Raw genomic sequence first — 19,651 nt, 5'->3', positions numbered from 1 at the left:
GGCAATTGCTTGGGATTCTATCCCACGGCCCCCTGGGATGGAAGTTTCATCAGTAAATAACCTCCTATGCAAAAACAGCCCCCTGGAAACTCGCACAGCCATTCACGCAGAAACAAAATATTCTTTAACACAATTCATGGCCTACAGGTACATTTGTAGATGTCATGTACCGGTGCATGTTACATGTAATGTCCTCGTGTATACTGACTTTATCTTCCAGTTCAAATCTAAGCCTCTCGGAATTACTATGATCTTGTGCAAAATGAATTTGTTCAAAACATTCTAGAAACGAGCCCACTAGTCTTTCAGCATTCGCAGTGACCTGTGGTGGAGGTTGGGTCTCTGTTATCAATCAATAAAACGAGGGAGACACAGTGGTGCCCTACAGGTATAGAGCTGAAAGGATGGCAGGCATTGTATGCTTAGCAGGAGTCGCGATCTTTGCTACAATGTATGTACCGTACTTCCAGGGAAAGAAATCTGATATGAATTTTATCAATAACATTTCTGCCAGTGTACCGGTATGAACTCTCATACATACTGTGCATGTAGTTTTAACCGGTCCTAGCTCTATGGTTTTAACAGAATGTGCAACAAAAATGTCTGCACTTTTAAGCTGACAAGACAATTGAATTAATTCTTAATTGCCTTTCTACTATCAAGACAAAAATTATCCATGGTTCAAATGATCCGTGTTTTAAAAAAATAAGGTATTCAGATTCTTATGGACATTGGATAGTAAAATTATCCATGGTTCAATATTATCCATGGTTCAATCTTATCCATTGTTCAAAACGATCCATAATATTGGTTCAAAATGATCCATGTTTAAAAAATAAGTTGTCCAGCATTTTATCTAGCAAAATTATCCATGGTTCAATATTATCCATGGTTCAATATTATCCATGGTTCAATATTATCCATGGTTCAATATTATCCATGGTTCAAAATTATTCAAGGTTGAAATAAAGTTATTTGGTCTTATGGACACTGAAAAACAATATTATCCATGCTTCAAAATCATCTATGCTTCAAACTTATCCATGGTTCAAACTTATCCATAGTTCAAACTTATCCATGGTTCAAACTTATCCACGGTTCAAACTTATCCACAGTTCAAACTTATCCACGGTTCAAACTTATCCACGGTTCAAAATTATCCATGGTTCAATATTATCCATGGTTCAAACTTATCCATGTTTCAATATTATCCATGGTTCAAAAAATTATCTGGTCTTGTGGACACTGAAAAGAAAAATTATCCACGCTTCAAAATCATCTGCATGTATGCTTTGAACTTATCCATGGTTCAAAATTATTCTTTGGTTCAAAATTATTAATGGTTCAAACTTATCCATGGTTCAAAACGTATCCATGATTCAAAATTATCCATGGTTCAATATTATCCATGGTTCAAAATTATTCAAGGTTGAAAAAAAAGTTATTTGGTCTTATGGACACTGAAAAACAATATTATCCATGCTTCAAAATCATCTATGCTTCAAACTTATCCATGGTTCAAACTTATCCATAGTTCAAACTTATCCATGGTTCAAACTTATCCACGGTTCAAACTTATCCACAGTTCAAACTTATCCACGGTTCAAACTTATCCACGGTTCAAAATTATCCATGGTTCAATATTATCCATGGTTCAAACTTATCCATGTTTCAATATTATCCATGGTTCAAAAAATTATCTGGTCTTATGGACACTGAAAAGAAAAATTATCCACGCTTCAAAATCATCTGCATGTATGCTTTGAACTTATCCATGGTTCAAAATTATTCTTTGGTTCAAAATTATCAATGGTTCAAACTTATCAATGGTTCAAAACGTATCCATGATTCAAAATTATCCATGGTTCAAAATTATCCATGGTTCAAACTTATCCAGGGTTCAATATTATCCATGGTTCAACATTACATGCATCAATGCTTTCAAATTTATCCATGGTTCAAAAAAATTGTATGAAGTGTCATACGGATACTGGATAACAGATGTACTCATTGTAATGCAACAATATCTGGGATTTATCAAACAAGATTGAGAAGGGCTGCTTTTTATGAATAACAGTCAAACTGTTGCCCCAGTTCAACAATACAAGTTCTGACAATGCAGCTTGAACACACACTAGTACATGTACGTGTGTTACATATACAGTACATCAGCACTGACGCTGACGTCCATATTTCCCGTTTTAACAGACAATCCCCGCAAGGGAATCCGAGCGCAGGTTTTTAATCCATCCCAGTGAATCAATGTACGCCGAGTCGCTGAGTCGTGAAATGACGACCGGTAGAGGCCCGGAGGAAATAATTGGCTCACGCGGAGAAGGAAAAAAAAACAAGAGAGAGAAATACAAATATGAGATGGGAATCTTGACAGAAAGGATGCAAGGGATGGGAGGAGATTTGCCTTAGAATTGACGATGGAGTCGATGTAGGAAATGTGTTTAACATGCGCGTATGATTGCTTTCAGCAAATCCCATTACCAAGTACATGTAGCAATCTATCATGCCTGCAAACCATCTCAATGTTTTTTTTTAGTCTTGCATAAAAATGTGAATGATATCAAGTCAGTTTTGTAATTCTGTGTAATACTGTATGTACTTTCTAATTTATTAAAAGGATTATCTGCAATTTATTGTGCGGAAAATATGACAAACTTTTCTTGTGAATTACATGCAGGAGGAAAGCTACATGTACATTGTAATAATATAATATATTTTACTGTGCGCTTGTTCCATTTAAAATATGTTCACAAGCCCAGTAAAATAATTGCGGTCTACCCAATGTTTCCCAATACCTAGCATCCCAATAATTGCACAAAGCCTACAAATTTGTAAAAACTTTAATTTAAGCAAATTAAGGCCAAAAAAACCCCAATGTATTCGGTCTCTGGTCAGACCAAAGTTCCGGAATTGACGCGGCTTTTTTTTGGCTTTTTTTTTTTTTCTTCAAGCTTGGATTGTATAGACAAGGTGGGGTACTATTTTGCTTTTTTGGTGTCCCCATGTACATTGTTGTCCTCCATAATTTGCCTTGGTGCTCTCGATCATTTGCCTTGGTGCTATTTTCTATTCCTTGGTGCTCTTTGGTAAAACAAATTGAGGTGCGGCAATAGAGGGCGCTGTTGGAGCTACCGCGGAACATTTTAGAAAAAAAAAAGATTGACGCGCATGATTAAAATCGACGCGCGCGCTGACCAGAGACCGACTTATTTATTTTTTTGGCCTAACAATTAAAAAAACAATCAAGTACCAAATGGAGCCATTTAAATGACCTGCTGAAGCACATTAAGGATGTGCCTTTGCGTTTAATTTTGTAAACGCTTAGCAAATATTTTTTAGATCCATTTAAACGTCTGAATAGCCATTTCATCAAGGCTGACATGTTCCCATCATTACATATACATGTATGTCTGCAGATTGGCGTTATTGACATGATAAATCCACAATGACTGAGAGTCGTTAAAAAAGTAAAAACTTGTTCTACATCTACATGTACCTCAAATGTAATCAAGTACTGCAGTGAACAACTGAAAAGTTGAACAAAAAAATTGACTGGAGCGGGGCTTGAACCTGCGACCTACGGATAACCGTTCCAGTGTTCTAACCAACTGAGCTATCCAGCCCTATGTTGGTGGTTCCCCAATTAGTCAATACCTTTGTTCAAGGGGCGCTAGTCAGAAGCCATTAACCAGTATAAACTAAATAGCTCAGTTGGTAGAGCACCGGAACGGTTATCCGTAGATCGCAGGTTCAAGCCCCACTCCAGTCAATTTCTTTGTTCAAGTATTGCAGTGCTTAGAACTAAGGTTTTGTAAATCAAATAGGTTTAAAAGTTAGGGTTTAAGGTTTTCGTGCTCACATTTCTAAATCAAAAATCACATACGGCTGAAATTTTGACATGAATTAAGTTATCAAATAATACAGTGCATTTCTTTTTCAAACTATTAGGCCTACTTGAATTAAAAGTTACCGGTATTTACATTTTGATGACAACAACCTTTTGCCGAGAACTCCTCCTGCCTTAAATGCGCGCTTAAGCGGCCTCTTAAATCATATAATGACCTTCTGCCGGGAATAACTTTGCTTTACCTCTGCACTACAGTGGGAAGTAAACGCACTGGGAATATGTTTGTTACATTACACGCTAACACCATTATGCCCTGAAAAAAAAAAACATGAAGAACTTCCTTCCGTCCTTTTCATTCTTTTTATTACATGTACATTTACCGGTACGTCAGAATTTCAAAATGACATAGCCCCTCGAGGCAAAATGTACACCAAATGAAAGATATTTCCATGCTGTATCATTTACCCCAAAAACCCAAATTTGACCTTTTGACCAATTTTAGCTCTAACAGCCTTCTTCTACTTGTACCAGCCTACATGTACATGTACATGTACAATGTACATGTACATGTACAATGTAAATCCAACAAAATCCCCCCAAATCTTGAAGCAGATTGTGGCATTTCTGAGGGATCTTAGAGGTTTAGGGTAAATGTGATATTGTATGAAAGTGATGACAAACATGTTCCTACCGGTATTGACAGCAGCGATGACAGCAATCATGATAACAACAATGATAACATACATTTGTACATGTACATGTACTTAAAAACGTTCAAGGGCCCATTTTCATGGCTCTGTTTACCGTTAACGAAAAATCCCCACATTGCAGAGATTTCTGTACTAATGGTTAACACATTTCACAGGTTAGCAAAAAATGTTGGCTTACACATGCATGTGTATATATATCTCGTAACTACATTTGTAGTAGTATTACTATTAGTACAATTTGCCAACTAAACCTAATGCTATCTTTTTTTGGCAAATATTTTATAAAGGCATGTGAACAGTTCAACATTTCAAGACTTTTTGTTCGCTCCTAGAAATGCAACACACAAATACCCTACGTCAATTCGTGGACTGTGTGTCCCTGTCTCCATCGATCAGTCCGTCCATCTCTAATGGACAGACTCTAGCCAATGACATTCTGATGAACCCCGGCCCCAGAGTGCTAGCAAGAGAGAGAGAGAGTACGCTGGCCTGGGGAAAATGCGGGAAGAAACAAGACAATCAATACCTGGGGTCTGTTTGGGGAATATCAGTCACGGTCCGGCTGATACATGGGGAGGATTGGCTGGGACGGGAACGGTTTAAAGGTTTGTCAACATCAACGACAACATTGACGTGTACGGTCTGCATCTCTGCGAGCGAATTAAGCTTACTGCAGACAACGGAAAAAGTCACGCTGTTTGTTCCACCTTAGGTCTAGCCTAGGGTTGACTCCAGTGGAAAAAGAAAAGAAAGCTGCGGTTGTTTTTCAAATATGAATGTCATCCTTTCTCCTAAACTACTGCCCTGGGAAGCAAGCAATCAACAAAAGCAAACAAAATATTTGTGAGAAAAAAAGATGAAACTAACTCATTCTTGTTTTTGATAGCCCGCTAAAAAGCTCCACAAGTCTTCAATTGATATAAAAATTAAGAGGAATCCTAAAAATGTTACACACTAACTTATATGCGAGTCCAAAATTGTGTGCCTTCTTTTTAATTATCAAATTTACCACAAAGAATATATTTCATAGGGTTTTTATAATTGCCTTTTAATTTTTTTCAGTTGGAAAACTTGTTGTTGTTGTACATGCAACTCTTTCAAAATGCCTGGTGATTACATGAGAATACAACAATATTGTCAAATTATGAGCAAACCGGATCTCATTTTTTTTCTTTCCCTGAAGAGATAAAATACAATGCACGCACACAACCTTGAAGTCTTGGATTCCGTGGACAAATATCTCAGACTAGTTGGTCCCGTGCCAATGGCTAGTCACTTCCATGTAAACACTCCTGCTTCCATGGCATTCAAGATGACCACAAAAATTCTACCAGCAGCAAGATTTTCTTGGAATCAAGGCTCTGATGGGTTTGAAATGAGTCAATAACTCTTCCTGTGTTTTGTTTAATGGTTTGGGAGGTTTTTGTAAAACCTGCCGAAATCTTGGAAAGATGTCTTTGCAGCACATGTTTTTTTCCCCCCCATGAACTCACAATACATAAAGCTCAAACATTGGTCATTCTGGAAAACAAATGTAATACAACATTTTGTGAGGAAAGACCAACAAATTGTAAATGTAAATTTCAACATTATGGACAGTTTTTCCCCATTTAAAAAAGTGCAACCAAAACAACCTTTGCTGAGTGCTGAATCATTCCGGATTTAGGATATTTTGTTTTGGGAAGAGTGTGTTATCATATCCACGCATCCAGGGCTAGTATTAGTTAACATTTAAAACAACATTGTGGTAAGATTTCTCACATACCCTGTATCTTCTAGAAGGAAGTTGCACACTGTAAACATAGATCCTTTACAAGCTTAGAAGTGATTACATTCATGCTATACATCCATGACATTTTTTTGTGTCACATTTTCCTGTTATACACGTACACTGTGCCCGTACACTGTACATGTACGTACATGTACAGCATGTACCGGTATGTGTACGTTTTACAAAGTCCCCTTTTTTTTCACAGCTTTATAAACGTACCTCGCAAATATCAAAACATATATGGAGAGTGTATGTAGTTCATTAGGCCAAAAAAAAAGAGTCTCCGGTTTCTGGTATGCGCGCGCGTCGCCGTAGCCATGCGCGTCGGCAAAATGAAAAAGTTTTTTTTCCAATGAAAGATGATGTCTCAGAACCGCCAAACTCACTGGTTTGACTGGAATCCTGCTGCTGCACAATTTTAACGTGTTTTTGGATGGGGTTATGATCGAGAATAAGCTTTATGTGGCCTCTCTGGACTCCCATATGTTTGCACTAAGTTTAGTCGGGCACCATTTGCAGTCATCAGCCGACATTTGAGGCAAAAAAAATCAGGTAAAAAAAAAAAAAGCCGCGTCGCCGCACCACTTTTTTGGGCAAGCTCCATACCAGAAACCGGAGACTTTTTTGGGGGGCCTTAGCTTTTTACCAACAAATTTTTTTTCCAATTGGGTAAATGTTTATTGAGTTGTGGCCAAATCAAAATATGCGCCAATTTTTCAATCTGTCCAGGGTCTTAATTGTAACTTAGGAATGTAATGGATTTGGGATGAGGGTACAGTGTAGTTTTGCATCCTTAAATGTTTCAGTCTTTCTTCTTTTATTTGGTTCTTTTTCCTTTTAAACAATGGTCATTTACCCTTTTGGAAGTAATGGTAGTCCTGAAAAGGACTGTTTGGTTAACGTCTTAGAAACATACTGTGCTGCTCTGTCGCTGCCCTCTACTTGGTAGCCCTAAGCCCTGTCCGCACTGGACTTTTTTTGGTCAAACTAACCGAGACTATGGGTACTTTTCCCATTTTAAGTCCAGTGCGGACAGCCTAGGACGTTTTCCTCTCGGTTACTTTTCCTGAGTCCAGCGGTTACTTTTACTGGCCAACTGCTGCCCAGGAAAACTTCCCACGCGCACAGGAAAACTGACCAGGTCACTTTTCCCGAGACGATAAGTCCAGTGCGGACAGTGCGAGTCGGTAAAAGCGGCTCAGGAAAGCGTACATCCGGCCCGAGCACCCTGTTATGCATACAGAGACCGCACGAACCTGCATGTGCAGTGGCCGAACATTTTGTAGAAACACGCTGCGGTGTCAAGTCCGAGCGGTAAAATCTCGTTAAAATATATATATTTCAACGGACAAATACATATACAGAGAAGAGAGATCACGTTCTGAGAATTAATTTGCGGAAATTCTCTTTCTCCACCGATGTATGTTATTTTCTACGATCCAAATTAGTCCTGATACGCTTCTGTAGTCATGCACGGAACATCATGGTCCGGTACCGTACGTAGGCCGTAGTCACTGGCTCCTGGCCCACATCATAGCTTCGATTCTGTAAGCATGCGATGTGAACCAACGAATACTGATGGCACTGCTGCCGCACGGAACATCGTACAGCGGCATGGCTTCGACGACGTGCATTACAAATGCGTCAGAATTATAGGCCTTTTCGTCAAGATTTAGCGTGTCAAGATGAAATAATATCGTGTAAACGATTATGTTGTGCATGCAAATGGCGTGTGTATATTACTGTGTGTATCGGCGGCTGAAAATGTGATCGGCAATTTGTTTTCTGTGTACGGTGAGTCATTATACTGACAATGTGACAGCTCGGTTACTTCTCCCACGCGGTCTGGGTAAATTTTCCCGTGTCGAAAGTCCAAGTGCGGACAGTGGTCACATTTGACCATTTCTCATTTTACCATCGTCTCGGTAAAACCTTCCCCAAAAAAAGTCCAGTGCGGACACGGCTTTAGCCTTTTTTTTTATTGCGTCAGTCAAAATATCAGTCACCATGGACTAAACGAAAAAGCAGTACTTGTTTTCAATTGGCCATAGCTCAATAACGATTTACCCGATTGGAAAGATTTTTTTCAGTGTTAAAAAGCTACTGAAATATACTCCCTTAATACTGATATTTGTGATGTACATGTATTTTTTTTTACAGCTGTGAAAAAGAGGGGGCTTTGAGAGTTTTTTTTTTTAGATGTATACCCTTTTAATTTACCGCTCAAGTGTCACTGAAAACAACTATTTTCATTTGTTTGGTACATGTAGGTACAACGTACAAAAAAACAAACGTAGTTTGCTCACATGTATTGGGGGAAAAGACATTAAATTTAGGAATGCATCCAGAATTTACAAAATTGTACATGTCAGATGTAACAGGGACAGAGAAAAAGATTCTGACTACTTAGTCAAAATCTTTTGGTCTGGGAACAAAACTAAGTTCAGTATAATTACGAATGCGCATGCACGAATCAATCCGTGCGACGTCATCATATATGACCTGGCCTGTTTAATACAGCCTGGCGCCCTGACTTCTCAAGATCAGGAAGGGGCACGGTCATGGCAGATCAAACCAAGATGGCGGCGAGCTCGTCACAACATGCTTGAATATTTTTCATTTTTGTCAAATGGAAAAATTTACGATTTTGGTAAACTTGAGTTTATATTTTATGAATGGTGTACATGTAACTCTCTGGAATATGATGGTGTACCGCTATGAAAGTGTTCAGTGATGTATTTCGGAAGATTTTTGGAATCAAAGTGAGAGATACGACTGCTGGAGCAACATCTTGCATACATACCGTACATGTAGAACGGCACTATCGGCAGGGCTGTAATGGCGACAATAATAAAGCTGATATTACAGAGCCATTTACAGCCCTTTTTGTTGGGTTGGGAAAAAGTGAACCCCAATTTTATAGAAAGACCCATAAGCCCAAGCCACAGTATTTGTCCCACATTTAACCACAGGAGTTCTCATTTTCACTTTCCTTCCAAACCATACTGTTACATGTATATTGATGGTAATACAGCATGGTCTGGCTGGAAATAGATTCCTTCCTGGTAACAATTACCAATAGAAAGTTCTGGACATCCTCTAAATAAGGCAACTTAATGACAAAATCAGTGATGTGAGCTTAAACACTTCCAATTGTTTATGTACATGTACTTGGAACTTGGAAGCAGTTTAACCACTGAACGGTTTAACCACTGAACTAGTGTGGGCGTATTTTATTTTCCTTAGCAAGGATCCCGGCAGTCACCTCACCGCCACAGAGAGACTATAAACATGCACCTGACCTCCTGACACCGGGATGCCATGCCACAAAACACCTGTTAGTTTCTCTCTTATTATATACATGAACCGGTACGTACAGTACTTTACAATTATACCAAATTCAATTTACATTGGTATGCACATGTTTTATTGATACACGTGTATAAATTTAAGTATAAAATTTAAAGTGTGGGTACAACGTACTTTAAACGGATTTACTATCAGTTTTGCAACTTGCAGCTTAAAAATGGATCGATAATGATGAATTGTCAATTTAGAGCATTGTATTCATCTGGACAATAACATCTGGCATTTTGTGGCCTACCAGGTAATTTAAATTTTCATTTTGATACAAACATCCTGGATGATCAAAATTTTGTTTATACACTTGCATGACGATTACATTCCTCAACATGAAATAAAGTGATGTGCATCACTGTTGATCAAAAGTATGTCAATTGTAAGCCCAGATGTTGTTTTCATGCTACTTCCCATTGAAACATTTATAAGAAAAACATGTGCTGTAATTTGTAACACAAATTATTATGGCCAATTCATCGGTATACTCCTTGTTCAAAAGCCTGATGAACATAAAATACGCAGCCAATCGTTGATACCAATGGAGAATTACATCAGATGAACTTGCTGAATATTTTACCAACTTGATGTGAAGGATATTGCTCAAAACATTGTTTTACAAAAATCTCAAACCTAACTTTACTGAGCTAAATGTAGTGTTACCGTATCTTGAGTTTTCCCACACAGAGGGTCAAATGCCTTAAACTGACATTACATGCATCCTAGAATGTGCCAATTTGGGCAACAAAACATACGATGTTACCAGTACGTGTTATTGGAAAGAGCGTTTAAAACAAAAGTAAGACATAAATGTCCACACAAACATCCTTTTGAAACTGGGCATTTGTGTTATTCTTGCGAGAACCATGTGGGAATGAATTTCGGGGGTTAAATTCGTGAATCACAAAAATCGAGGTGTTGAGTGCTGATTGCGAATCCAGTGTTTTGCATTCTGTGGACGCGCAAGAAACAAGTTTAAGTATAGGTGCTGTGTGTATAAATCTACGTGCAAGTACATGTAATTGAATAGCCATGGCTGGAAGTACGGTTTTGAATGTTTGTAAAAGAAAAAAACATCACCCAAATTTGTTTTTGATCAGATGTTACAAATGGTCACGAAACTTAAGATGATGACCATAATTTCACCCCCGGCTTTACCTCGCATTCTGCTCCAACAAGTTTTCCTCCGAGCCATCGACATCTTCTTCCGTAATGACAGACGTCTCGCGATTACTGGAACTTCCATCTTCCTCCTCCCTGGATCCCACCGCGCTGTTCCTACTCCCTTCCAGCTCCGGATCCAGGAAGGAAACACGGTTCACCTTCTTCTCCTCCACAACCGAGGACGACACCGACATCTCGAGAAAGTATCTGACTCTGACGAGAACTCACTAGCAATTTGGCAACATTGAGATTCCTTCACAGGCACAACTACCAGAATGTGAACAGGAATATTTCCTAGTGGTGTTGTCTTGTAAACATGTACCGGAACATGTACAGAAAAATACTACATTTACATGTGGTTTACACCAGGTGAACAAACACTGCGTAGTGTACAACTTCCAAGGATGGTATCATCAGCAATACGTGGGTGGACGCATGGGATCGCACTCGTAATGGTCTGCCGTTAATAGTTCACTAGTGGTACTACATGTGCACAGCACTATACTGTGGACATCTGGGCGGCACTTTATACTGAACAAGCACAAGTACCGGCACTTCCTCACTTCCTCACATTGTCTTGTTACAAACAAATTTGTTATGCTACCGGTATTTTAGCTTGTAGAACACTTTTCCATACCAGAAGACCATGAATCATGCAGCGTGCAACTTCCACAGATGGTATCAGCAACAGCAACGGTATGTGGGTGGAGACATGGGAACTCACTCTTCCAATAGCGATACTGTCCAGGACATGTATACTGTCCGGGACATGTGCTCAGCACGTAAAGGTACTTTCTTACAGTAATATTGTCTTGTAAACATGTACACATGTACCAGTACGGACAATATTTATAAGCTTAAACTACCGGTACAGCTACAGGCACATGTACAGTATATGTTTTCCACAATAGAAGACCATGAACCACGCAGTGTGCAACTTCCACAGACCGTGGCATCAGCAACGGTATGTGGGTGGAGACACAGCTTGCTACCAACACAGCTCCTCAAAATACACGCCAGGAGTAGGTCCACAGTGTCTCAAGTAATGATGACAGCGAGACTTGTTGCTCCAAGAACGTGTGACCTTTGTGGCTAGACTGCGCTGGGTAGCAAGACTCCCCGATAACACCACCCCGTGGGCCAATGACAGGGTCAACCAGTGCACCCCAAAAGCCATTCTTGGGGATCAGATGCCATCTGGGGAGAACCAAAACAAGTGCTTGGTGTCTCTCAAGAGACACATATCATTGCATGGACATTATGAGGCAGTGATAAAAAAGTCCAGGGTGTTCTTTGGTATGAAGTTATTGTGAAGATAATGGACTTGTACTTTTTTCCTGATGAACTGGCTTTGGATTGGATTATTTGGTGAGTTGTTAGATTTTTTTGACAACCTAGGTTTATTCAAGGTTAATCATAAAGTGTAGAGTAATAGGCCTATGTAGTCATAGTTTATTTGTAAGCAAAATTGGCACATAAAAATTTGAAGTTATGCCTGTAACATATATTGCTGTACGCTTGCATACGTACAATGCATGTTTTGTACATTAGCTACATGTACATTTTGTATCCCACGAATGTCAACCGGTTACATTGTAAATTGTGACTTTTGTGTCTTGTCGCTTGGTATGATTTTTTCTTGTTTTCAATTTTTTTTTAAAGTACATAACTGCTATATGAATGGCATACATGTATATCAATTTCTAAGCATTGACAAATACAATGTACCCATAATTTATAAAGTTCTAGTTACATCAGAAAATCCTCCTCAAAATTCAGCTCCATTTTGTGGATAGGTCGAATGCCTTGCGTTCCATATCACTCATCTAAGAATGGTATCAAAGCGATTATGTGCAATATGAAAAGAATTTTTGCAATCAGGACTTGTCAATGTTTATACCACGTAAATTGTTCAACCTTGAAAGTGAATCTCTTGAGTTTTAACAGCTGCAACACTGCTAGCAAGTGATGACACAATCTTCGGATGCCACTGAGCAGATAGATGGTCCCGTAGGCCCAGGCCTTTTCTTAGAATTATTTTTTTGGGGGGGGGGGGGAGCACGTATACAACTTACAAGTACATTTTATCACACTGTTCTCCCTCAATTGTAAAAAAATAATCCTTAATTTTTAATGTTTGGGTTACGAGTTTCAGATGTATACATTGGTCTTACATGTATACATAGCGTGATAAATATACCGTAGATCAATGAAACGATCACAAAACAGTTAAAAAGCAATAATTTTATCAGCACTTTTGTTATTTTGAAAACAATACTTCAAAATATCCTTTGTGTCAAAATTTGTTTTCTTTTTGAGCAAAAACAGTCTATTTGAAAAAAAAAGATTGAAACATAAAAAAACCTTAACTTTCCAGTTTTGCTAAACATATATTTCCTGATACTAACAGTGGAGTGATATTGAAAGTTCAATCAAACACTCTGAAGTCAAAACAATAATTTATTTAAACACCAATTTATAACTTGTCACAGAGAGTTCCCATCTATTTATCACATAGATTTCACATACGTTCACACAGTACAACTGTTGCCTTTTTATCATCGGCTCAACACATTTTTAAACGCTATACAGTACTTATAATTAAGTAGAATAATCTGACATCCTTTTGTTTTTTTGGCCGGTGTATTGGCGTTGGCAGTGTGGTGACATTCATGACATTAAAGCTTTTTGATGTACCGGTATGGCATCCCAAAAGATAGAAAAAGAAGAACTTGCAAATTATCTTATAACCCATATTTAAGCATTAGCCGTAGGGCCTAAGTGTCAAGTTTTCTAATGAGACATAACACTGTCAAAACCAATTGGCCCAGGACAAGAAAAATTGTTTTCTATTCATTAAAAGCAGATGCTTTTTAGACAATCTTCTGTGATCTGCCCATGGAGCTAAAAAAGGATTTTATATACATGTAGTTCCATGGTCTGTCCAAAACTACATAGTACATGTACATGGTTTGCGCAAAGAATTACATGTACATACACGTACATTTGTAAAAATTTACTTCCGGAGTGTAACGGTATTCTCATCAGTTGAACAAAACAAAAAACCCTGAGACAATAATACTTTTCAAAATGCCGTCCATATCCCATAAGCCCACGGTGAAATGTAAATTGATTTCCCAACAGTCATCCCACTACAAGCACGCATTCCCGGACTAGACTGGAGGCTTATTAAACCCACAGCAGGCAGGGAACAGCATAGGGGGGGGGGGGGGGGGGGGAGGGGGAGATCAGGGCTAAAGATACCCAACAGCTGCCCATAATGTAAATCATAATAACCTCCCAAAAATGTCTGGGTCAAACTGCATTTGAGCCGAGTAGGGGAAAATTACTGCTACCCACCAAGCATTAGACTCTTGACGTCAGATGAAAACAGGAGGTGGTAGTGGTCTGATCATGGTATAGCCATATGAGAACTTGCTTCACACGCACATTTGTTGGCAGCAGATAGAAAGATGCAGAGTTTTGCAGACAGCTTTGAAGGTAAGAGTCTATAAATCAGGTATGTGTTCTTCCATTTTTAGCTCATCATACTCTCCTTGTTTGACATATAGCCAGGCCTGGCACACTTACATGTATATGTTCGGTACACTTAAGGGCCTTTCAATTTCATATTTTTCCAAATTCTCAGCGTTGTAACTGGGTCCTTTTCCATGCTCCATGGTCCAACACAGAGATTTGGAGAACCCCTTGCATATTACTAGCAAGAATCCAACACGGCTTCTACATGTACACGGGTTTGGCCGGCGCTGTACTAAAGGGTAAAAATCCAACCCCAGTATGGACCAGGGTTGGCAGACTCTACCGGGGAGAAAATCAAAATTCTTCAGCCTACAAATGTACCTGCAGTGTACACACTGGTGTGAACATACATACTGAAATGTGTACCCTTGTGGAGACATTTCTTTGTTCTCGTGTAGTAAAGTTTTCGAGTTTGAAAGTGAAGTTTCAAAATGCTCTTTTTTTATCCAGAATTAATTTCCTTGGCTAAAATTTGGACTTAATATATATCCCTTTTCTAAAACTCTTCCATTTGCGATGGATCAACCCACCTTGGAAATTCCTAGTTTTTGAGTAAAATCCATATATTTCGTGAAAATCTTGTGGAGACGTATTCATCTATAGAAATTGTCCTGTGGAGATGTATACAATCTTCTGTTCCCTATTGTACACACGTCTCCAGAGGGCACGGTGTATCACATCAGTACAATGAACATGTACATGCCTTGTTCCTTGCTAGGGTCTACCCATGTTTTATGTGAACTGGTTCCACTTCCGGTGGACCAGTGTTGATTTTAACATGGGTATATAGGCAGACGATAGTGTGAAATTAACTCCCTTTTGAACACTGTACAATGTACATGTTCAGTACATTGATGTCACGATTTAGGACATGCATTGTAATCAGTGCAAATTGCGTTTTAATTACACCTCCCTCATTTGTTCCAGAATAAGGCCTATGGCTATGGCACATTAAAAAAACCAATTCAACGTGCCATACTGTAGGTGTTGACAAATCAGGGTATCTTTTTGATTAACAACTTCCAAGGCACAAAGACGTACATCAATAACATCTTAAGGCTGACATACATTTTGTGCTATGACTCAGAGAAGCTCCATGGAGAAATCAAGGCTAGCACTGGCACTGTGTGGCTTCAGATTTTGGGGACTTCACTTACCCAGTCTTTGAAAGCAAACTTACAAAATGAAGACTGCTGCAAGGAAGGCTGATATCAGTGACTGCACTGTCTTACTTTAATTTGACATCAAGGCAGGTACCGGTACCCTTATGTATGAACTCCTAAAGAGTAGGTTTACATGTTTGCAATTTATCATCCCCAGTAACCCTCCTGCAAAAATACACTCTTTACCAAGTATACATGTACATCCTTTCAAGGGGTGGGCGGATCCAGAACACAATATTTGGGGGCCGAAAAAAATATTGGTCCCCCACAAAGTGGGTCAAAAAAATTACGGCGTGGGGTTCCGGGCCCGCCAGGACCCTGAAAAATTTTGGATTCTAAATGCTCTGTGGTGCAATCTGAGGCAATTTCTGACCACTTTGACCATTTTTTGTTTGGAGTGCCTGCCTTTATAGCAACGTCAATTAAAAAAAAAAAATGGGTTCGTTTTTTTGGGGCCCATGGCCCATGTTGGCCACCCCCTGGATCCACCCTTGAGTCCTTTCAGTCAAAACCAATCAAGTGACTGTTTTCAACAGTTAAGAATTCCCAGCCTACATGTACATACATAAAGCAGGATTGACTGGCTGCGACTGTTTATGTAACTTGATACAGCTGTGCTTTGGCTGTGGGTAATTGATACGCCAGCTGTGCCCACAACTTGCCTGCTCTGTCTGTTCGTGGTCTGCTGACTGAGTTTGACTAGTCACAGTGCTTGCTTGACATACATGTATGATTTGACTGTTGGTGACTAGCCTGTGTTAAAACTATAGCAGGGGAAGTGGATGAAAATTATTGCTTCTGGTTGGGTGCATTTTTCAATGTACAGTTACGACACATGGGAATTGAAAGTTGTTAGAGACCGATCCAGATTTCGATTTTCTGCATTGTTTTCAGCAGATTTTGCTCATCATTGAGTACTACTATATACTACTGACTCAGTGCATAAATAAATCAAAACAGATGTATTTTTAACACAGGTGTTATATTTCAGCATAACTTGTCAAAAATCACTACAGTATGGTGCACGAATGACTGCCTATGCAGCCATTACTTTCTGCACATTCCTCATGAATTAAACGAGCCACCTTGCACATACAGCACAATTATCACTTTAAAAAAAAAACACCACCACAATATCAATGATCTGCAACAACATGATAGTTATTCAAGGAATTCAAAGAACGTGTTTGCTATGAAATTCACAGGTCCCGTTCGCGTTTGCTACTTTGCACAGTACCACAGAGAGCATCAATAAATGCCTGACATTCCCCCACACCTCCATCCCCCATTCTTCAGCTTACAGACAGACCCGGCAAAAAAATTCAGTGTCGGTCCAGCTCAACACATCACACGCTTCATATCGACGGAGACCGGAATGCATTTCATTCAATTTCGGTGTAAATACCGGCAGCAGCTGTAAATGGATCACGAACCAGCGCTTAATATGCCAGTTTGAAACCGAATTACATGCAGCGCTCGAAGGCACGGAAGGAAGAAGGGCTGCAGAACCATTATGCAGACCCTCGGAATTGCAAATGGGCACTTGATTCGGCTCACCCGGGCAGAGTCCAGAGTCATTTATACCAATCTGGGCCCAACAGGTCGGCATTTGATGAGAAGGGATGACGATATTTGCAATTGATGCAGCCATATGTGTAGAACTCAGCACGTTTGCAGATGTAACAGCTTTGTTAGAAATAAATCAAAATGTTCACGTGTAATCAGTATTTATACTGATTACACGTGAACCATGTACACGTATACATGTACATGTACTTGTACGTACATGTACATGTATGTACATGGACAAGATATGTTAGGCAGTGTCACTTGTTGCAGTGCACTGTTTAAACCAGTATTACATGCCAAAACACAAAATAACAGTGATGGATATCCAATATCCACATTTGTTCCATTGTAAATGTTACAAGTGATGGGTGTTTGCAATCCAGCTATAATGAAAAATATGGTATAATCATCCCAACGCTGCATTTATTGCCTTCGAAATGTACTTTCAGACCCAGTGCAAACATTGAACCTGTTTTCTTTTTTAACAAGTTCATTCCCTTTCAGTTTCTGATGATTTTCAAATCATGGTTTGAGAGGAGAAAACCCAAGGAGGAGAACCATGTACCTATAATCAGAAGAAAATTTGAAGTTATTTCACAAAATCTCTCTAATTCCTGTTTTTTATATAAATTTAAAGGCGTCAACTGACTATCCAAAAAGGGTAGTTCCCTTAGCACAAATGTGAAACAGTCACAAATTATCTCAAAAAGGAAGATTGTTTTGATATCATTACTCTGACTTACTTTCTCCATGTTCCCGCTTGTATGATGGCAGACTGAGCCGGGGACAGCGCCCCATCGATGCCCATGGCTTCCTCCGCTCCGGGGTCGCTCATCTGGGAGTAGCGACCCCAATCTGGTGACCCAGACATGACCTTTGACCTGTGCGCACTCCGTCAAAGGACAAGCTACTCGGATCACAGATTAGTCTGTTGAAAGGATGGTGTTCGGTATATTCCGTGGTGTTGAATGCGTCAGCTTCATCTGAGCAACCTGAGAAGTACAGTGAACAAGGAGGAAAAAAAAGGTAGATCATTAGAGATGCATACGACTATTCCAAACTCCTTGGCTCTGTCTGGATAAAGAGGGGGTGCTTTTTAGCAAATTCGAGAGACCAGTGGACAGGACATATTATACAACACCTCAATAAATCCCAGTTATCTTATTGGTGGATTGTTGATCACATGTCATTGAATTATTCGTACGAACGCACGGCGCGCGCGTGGCGCGCAGCGCACAGTGCAATGGAAGTTCTATTGCACTGTGAATAGAACTTCCATTGCACGGTGTCACTGCTGCTGATGGTGGCACTGTTTTACATCGAGATAAATTGAATATGATTGTTCTTAACCTGTCGAACAGTTTGCATTAATATAAATATGATGAACTTGTCGAACTTTTAAACAGTTTTTAACCTGAATAAATTGGCTATTAAAAGTTAACCAATCAGATGACAAGGATTTATTCAGGTGTTATATAAAACAAATAATGAATGTTTCACGTTCGTGCAATGGAAAGAATAATTCCATTCGGTGACAGATGAAATGTTCCATTCCACTCAGCTTCGAGGGCGGATCCAGGGGGGGGCCAAAGGGGGCCATGGTCCCCCCCCCAAAACGAAACCAATTTTTTTTTTTTTTTTAATGTGACATCGCAATAAAGGCAGGCAATGAGTACACCACCATCTTTTCCTCAAAAAAAATTGGTTAAAGTGGTCAGAAATTGCCTCAGATCGCACCACAGAGCATCTAGAATCCAAAAATTTTTCGGGGCCCTAGCAGGCCCCGAACCCCACGCCGTAATTTTTTAGACCCACTTTTTGGGGGGACCAAAATTTTTTTGCCCCCCCCCAAAAAAATTGTGTTCTGGATCCGCCCTTGCTCAGCTTCACCTCGTGGAATGGAACATTTCATCTGTCACCTCATGAAATTATTCTTACCATTGCACTCACAAACATTCATTATTTGTATACTACCGGTACATCACATAATGGTTTGAGAGCATACAGTGTGAACCTTTGATGCCCCAGCTACAAATGTACATGTAGCTACAGGTATATGTACACATTACCGGTATGTATGAACACGTGTAATTTGCCACTGGGCACGAACCTCACGAGGTAACCATTTAAAATAATAACACGTTTCTTATAAAGCACACGTACCCACCATTATTGGTGCTCAATGCAATACATCATTATTATTACCCCTGCTCAGTGGAAAAATGAAACATTCCAAAGACAATCTGAGCTCCCTGGGGTGGGTGGGGGGGGGGGGGATACAGCTCAATGCTGCCATTTTGGTGCAAAACAGCCAAAATCAATCACAATATTCATCTCTGCCCTCACAGGTACCCAATTTACTCTTGGGTGGGGAGAAGCAATGAGTGACAAAAGTGCCTTGCCCAAGGAAACACACACCACAACCCCAGGCTGGACTCGAACCCACAACCTGCAGAATTACCTGCAGACCATGAGTTCAATGCTGCAGACCACAACGCTCCTAATTCATAGGCAA

At 39.6% G+C, this 19,651-nt stretch overlaps 1 protein-coding gene across 5 annotated transcripts in view; it reads right to left on the bottom strand.

The window, feature by feature from the left end:
* Window positions 1-19,651, bottom strand: part of LOC119738415 (inactive rhomboid protein 2-like) — a 54,054-nt gene that overhangs the window by 22,078 nt on the left and 12,325 nt on the right. For 3 of the 5 annotated variants that reach the window (XM_038213308.1, XM_038213310.1, XM_038213309.1), the window contains exon 2: window positions 17,880-18,128. In XM_038213308.1, the coding sequence (XP_038069236.1) occupies window positions 17,880-18,007 (128 nt within the window). In that variant the 5' untranslated portion in view covers window positions 18,008-18,128. Of the gene's footprint in view, window positions 1-10,858; window positions 11,679-17,879; window positions 18,129-19,651 lie in introns of those variants that run through there. The other 2 variants (XM_038213307.1, XM_038213306.1) reach the window with 2 other exon arrangements.

This window comes from Patiria miniata, unplaced genomic scaffold, assembly GCF_015706575.1.
Source record: "Patiria miniata isolate m_02_andy unplaced genomic scaffold, ASM1570657v1 HiC_scaffold_3, whole genome shotgun sequence".
Classification (NCBI taxonomy): domain Eukaryota; kingdom Metazoa; phylum Echinodermata; class Asteroidea; order Valvatida; family Asterinidae; genus Patiria; species Patiria miniata.
Note: the sequence above shows the minus strand (reverse complement) of the source record. Positions and strands in the feature narration are given on the sequence as shown.